This window comes from Cupressus sempervirens, chromosome 4, assembly GCF_028749045.1.
Source record: "Cupressus sempervirens isolate cs-2001-9-10 chromosome 4, ASM2874904v1, whole genome shotgun sequence".
In the NCBI taxonomy this organism is placed as follows: domain Eukaryota; kingdom Viridiplantae; phylum Streptophyta; class Pinopsida; order Cupressales; family Cupressaceae; genus Cupressus; species Cupressus sempervirens.
Window position 1 is genome coordinate 473,226,896 of NC_143121.1, and position 6,000 is coordinate 473,232,895.

Below are 6,000 nucleotides of genomic sequence, written 5' to 3' on the forward strand. Positions count from 1 at the left end.
TATAAAATATCCTGGAATACCATATTTGTGGTTGTTAGAATGCAAAACATCTTTCCTTTTTTATGAAATATTATTATATTTGCATAAGAACTTATTTATATTTTTGTATATTTGAAACAGAATGCTGCTATAGACATGGAAAATGCAATCAATGCATTGGAGAATCAAGATGTTCAATCATACATCTTGGATCTACGGAATAATCCTGTAGGCGATACAAAACTTTTCTGATTTCTTGCCTCTATTAGTCCTTGGAAATTATTGTCAATTTCCTGACCATTTTTTAATCTTACATGTAACAGGGAGGACTAGTAAAAGTTGGACTTGATGTCGCACAAATATGGTTGGATGGTGATGAGACTTTAGTTAATACCATTGACCGAGATGGTAACATGTTGCCTATTAATATGGTGAACGGGCACGCATTGACTCATGATCCTCTCGTGGTTCTGGTACATACATATTCATGTGATTGAGAGACATTATGAAAATTGGATTGAGGCATCTGTATTAAGTTTAATCTTCATTTGTGTTTAATTGCTTAAACTTATGTGGTATAAGTTGATCAATAGTTATGCTTAATTGCTTAAACTTGTATGGTACAATTATATAGTTATTTAATTGATTCCAAAGTAAGTAGAGACTAACAGCTTTACTACAAATCTGTATTATCTAGGTAAATGAAGGTAGTGCGAGTGCAAGTGAAATCCTTGCAGGGGCATTGCATGACAATGGGCGTGCTAAACTTGTTGGTCACAAGACCTTTGGCAAAGGAAAAATTCAGGTGAACTTTATTGCTGTGAGGCATACATTTTGTTGCCAAAACTCTCTTTTTTAAATCCAATCTGGCAAGTTTGTTGCAAACCCAGCTATCTTTGGGATGTGAGTTAGCTTACTAAATCATCTGGTTAACTGCAGAGTGTAACTGAGCTACATGATGGCTCAGCTCTGTTTGTAACTGTAGCAAAGTACATATCACCAGCACTGCATGATATCGATCAAGTAGGTATTTTACCTGACGTCCAATGTATGCCAGAGATGCTTAACATGCAGAAGACAGCTTCAACCTTTGAAAAGTCTTCGAAAATTGCAGAAGAGCCTGTCTCATCTTTAGAGAAAGATTCTTGCATATTGGTGGCTGAGCATGAATTGGATGTGCAAGCATCATAAAAGGGAACTCCTTGGATATGTCATCTTGGTTGTATATTTATAAGAATGGATCATATGATAGTTCTGCAATATCTGATGTAAAATAATTCTTACAGCGAAATTGTGGTCAATTATAGTGTAATATATATGTCAATGCTTATTAATCATAAATACTTTTGTCTCATTTCTCTTCTAATGCACAGTCATCTGCTCAACGTTCCTTGAGATATCACAATATTCGACCAGCTGAAATCTTTTGTAATTTCAACTCTAAAACATTTGTCAATGCAAATGATCTTAACAGAGTTTATTTGTGTTCCATGGCGTTTCTGGGATCGAGGATGATAGGGGACTCATTTTAGGATGGTAGTTTGGGGGCCTTTTTTGAGGGGACAATGGGGTGCAAAGTTATACATCTCTCTGTGTATGTGTACATACACATACATATACATATACATGCATACATATTGTATAGAGGGATCAATAACTGATAAAAACAATACAAATATGTAATAAGTCATTAGAGCAGTTGCATAATAGCATAATAAATTTCTATACAACAGTATAACAATTGTCTCAAAAGTCAAAATACCATGGTCTATCTAAACATCTATGAATCTTCTATCTAAAAGTCTCAAACATCAGAAGTAGCAGTCTATGAAACTAAGCCTCATTTAGGTAGTCAATAGCTAAAGGCTTGGAACTATTTGAGTCACTTTTACTTTCCTTGAATTGGATCATCCAAAGTAGCACAACCATTCTTGGTTACACCTTCTGGTCAATCTATCTAGCATCTTCAAGGTTAATTGTAACAGATTTCCACAATCCATAAAATTCTGTATTCGCTTCTGGGTGTGATTGTGTATGTGTATAAAAAAACATACACAATCACACCCAGAAGCAAATACAGAATCTTCAAGGTTAACATCCCATCGCATTGTTGAAGTTTGTTGATACTTAGTTGTCTTTCAGGCCTAAAGTGTAGAGGCATTATGAATTTGAACTCAGAGGTAAGCTCACTTAGTTGTCTATCAATATCTCTATGTCTTAATCTATCTAGCATCTTCAAGGTTAACATCCATTGCATTGTTGAAGTTTGTTGTTACTTAGTTGTCTTTCAGTCCTAAAGTCTCAAGGCATTATGAATTTCAACTCTGAGGTAAGTTCACTTCTCTTAATTGTCTCTCAATATCTCTAAGTCTCAAACATCATATCCAAAGTACTCAATGAAACTAAAGCCTCATTCAGACTATCAATATATAGAGGCTTGGAACTATTTGAGTCACTTTCACTCTCTACTTGAATTAGATCATCCAAAACTAGCACAATTGTTCTTGGTCGCACCTTTTGGTTAATCTGTCTACCATCTTTAGGGTTAACATCCCATTGCATTGCTGGAGTTTGTTGATACTTAGTTATTTGTCAGTCTAATGTCTCAAGGCGTTATGAATTTCAACTCTTTGAGCTAAGCTCACTTCTCTTAATAAAGTGGATGAGTAAGATCTATCATATTTTGGCAATCCATGAATATGTTGCAAATGTTTCTAGAACTGATTGTGTGCTTTTTTTTTCATCAACTTTTTTTATTATACTACATGATCCATCATTAGGATGCAAGAGAACTCAATGAAAGAGAATGGAATAAGTTGTAGACCTACAATCCAAATAAGAGAGGAGAGGGAAAGGAAAAAAACATGCGCACCAAGGAAAATAAACCAACAAAAAAGATATAGAAAAGAAAAATTAAGCAAATAAATGAAAATAAAAAGATCAAAAAGAAATTAAGAGAAAAAGAAAGGAGGTAAAGAAAATTGGATGCAATAACCCCTAAATGAACTCTTTAATAAATAATAAAAATATATATGTATACAATTTCCTCTTAATTACAGACACACAAATTAAAAATCTTTAAAATAAATGATTATTAAATTTACATTTATACACTTTTTATATACTAGTAATAATGATAAATTCCAAATATGATGCAAAAGGCAACTGATCATTCACAAAATACAATAATTAATTACAATAACCGCGACCAAAAGTTTTCGACCCTTAGTCAAGCAACTTGTGGTCGTCTCCCAATAGTGGTCTAACCATATTTTAAGAGGGGCGTGTAAGATAGAAAGGGGGAAAAGTAGACAAGTAAGCAAGCAACAAACAATTAAGACAAAATCACAAAAACTTAGAGATATTACATAATGAATGGGAATAAAACAAAGAAAGTGACAATCTGGATGAAGGTCAAAACACAAGTAAAACAAATAAACAATCAGAAGGAAAAGACGTAAAACTCATAAAAAAAGGATCAACAAACAACCAAACAAAAGAGATTCATAATAGTGAACTAAAGGGAAGCATTAGTTATCAATAAGAACTTGCATATCCATTAGGGAAGTAAATAGCATCAAAGAATGAGAAGACAATAGTATATATAATTAGTGATAATAATAAGAAGATTAAATATAGACCATGATGACTAATCGTTATATATGAAAGTTTCACATCCTGATAAATTCAAATTCTAGAATTAGATAAGAGCATAAGGAAGTAGGATTAAAAGAATAATACAAGTGTTAGGTGCAATCACAAGGATAATATAAAGGAATGTAATATTTTCATATTAATAATAGAGAATAAATTATACTAAGAATTTTTATAATTCTTGAAGAGACTAAGTTAATCTTGGTAGGGAGCATCTATTATGGATGTTTAGTGTTTTTAATAAAGAACTCAGAGATCAAAGGTACTAAGAGATTAAGAGGGCATCCTATGTGGATGTCAAGATTCAGAGTTGGAATCTAGGGAGAGATTCGTTATGAATCCCTAGAGACTATATATTGTAGTAGTTAATCATATGCATATGTTAGAGATAAGATACTTGGTTAGAGGTGGGATCCTTGCCAAGTAAATATTGTTAATGAGCCTTCTCATTAATGGAGATTGCAGAGGCTTTAAGAGGACACTCTCAAGGTGATGGTTGCCTAATCAAGAATTATTCTCACTAGAGGGTTAGGTAAATTTGAGTAGAGGACTTCCTAAGGATTAGGTGGATTAACATGGGATTAGGGTATAGTTGATAATCTTTTATTTTATTTTTAAGATCCACCAACACTTGTTACAAGTTTTTGATTTCATATTTACATATATTTTATCATGTGCTAACAAATTGTTACAAGTTATATTTACTTATGCAATCTTACGATAGAAGAACAAGGAAAGAAAAAATGAATGCCTTAGTCAACGAGATGAGATCCTATATGTAGCAAGCAAACCAAACATTAATAATCAGATGGAAAATCAAATCAAGCCCTCCTCCAAGCTCTACAAAACATGAGAATTCAATCAATAACTTAAAGGATCAACCCAACCAAGTGAGAGACACTAACTCAAATCATTCAAAAAATAATCATATGACCCCTAATACTAGAGCTCTCCAATTCCTATTCCTACGTAGAGGACTCCCAAGGGAAGATGAAGGAATAAAGCAACTCATGACCCAAACATAGCTATTAGAGTAGGTTGTTCCACCAAAAGACTAATTAGCAAGTGCTCGATACCATCACTTATAGTACACAGGAGGCGGTTAAGTCCTTATGATGAATCCCAAGAGGAGCATTGAACATATTGCCAACAATCTCCCCCTCAACATTACTCAAGGGTTTAAGGATTTGAACCTATGACCAAGCTCTGATACCACTTGTTAGAATGGGATTGTCATTGCACCAAAAGACTGATCTGTTAGTGGCTGATACAACCACTTAACTTTTAGTACACAGGAGGCAGTTAAGGCCTTGTCATGAATCTTGAGAGGAGGGCTTGTTAGAGAAAGAAAGTATTTTCTTATTATTAAATCATATTGATTTAATTATTAAGTCACTTATTATCTCTATTTTACTTAAGTCAAACTTTAGGCATATAATAATTAATTATTTTATTAATTATTATCACCTTTTAGGATTTTGATCTCCTTTATAAGGACAATCTCTCTTTGTATGTTCATTCACTTTTGATAATAGAAATCTCTTTTTTTCCTCATCAAGAATGTTTCATTTGTGGATTTGGGAATTCTAGCCTCCATAGCTTTTGCTTCTCTTTTCTGTGACAGGTGTTTGCATGCAGGTGATTCTTGGGAGCTGTGGAGTTGATCTTTCATCAACTTTAACATGGTATCAGAACTTTAGATCTTCATGCCCATGTTCTGTTTATGAGAGGTTGGATTTGGCTTTTAGATCTATGCTTTTAACTTTTAGAGGGCTTCATTTTTGAGAGGATTTTGTATTGAGACAAAAAATATTGCTCCAAGATTGGACACATTTCTTGAGGCAGCAATTTTGTGATTTTTGAGACAAAAATTGATTTAAAAAAAAATTGAGATTCTTGGGCACTAAATTCAAGATTATTTGGCATGCACATCAATATTTTTGGTATGCAAATCAAAATTTTTGAAACACAAATCAAGATGTTTTAGTACAAAAATTGAAGCAATTTTGTGGAACTGACACTCTTCCAGAGGTAATTTTGGTACTATTGGACAGATTTCCTGAGACATTTGGCATGGATCTTGAAGCGGCAAATATTTTTATTTTGCCCTTCCAGCTCTATTTTGACCTACATGTGGCTTTTTGGATGTTGGTCATCCGGACTCTATTTTTTGCAAACGAGATATCAACCGAAAGCTGGTTCTGAGCCCATTGTAATGGTGCAGTTTATTTTGACTTTTGATACTATTTTGTTGCAAGTTCATGCAGTCAAAGTCAGAGGTTTTGTTTTGCACTCTAGGAGACATATCTTGTGATATTCTATTTTCCAGATTTTGCTCTAGGCACATCCTATTCAATATTTTTTTTT

At 33.4% G+C, this 6,000-nt stretch overlaps 1 protein-coding gene across 3 annotated transcripts in view; it reads left to right on the forward strand.

Moving 5' to 3' along the window:
• The window catches only part of LOC149562017 (Peptidase S41 family protein), a 224,318-nt gene extending 222,850 nt beyond the window's left edge, over positions 1–1,468 (forward strand). For all 3 annotated transcript variants that reach the window (XM_089825553.1, XM_089825556.1, XM_089825554.1), the window contains 4 exons: positions 121–207; positions 303–452; positions 677–784; positions 919–1,468. In XM_089825553.1, coding sequence (XP_089681679.1) covers positions 121–207; positions 303–452; positions 677–784; positions 919–1,170 — 597 coding nt within the window. In that variant the 3' untranslated portion in view covers positions 1,171–1,468. The remainder of the gene's footprint in view (positions 1–120; positions 208–302; positions 453–676; positions 785–918) is intronic.
• The last annotated feature ends 4,532 nt before the right edge of the window (positions 1,469–6,000 follow it).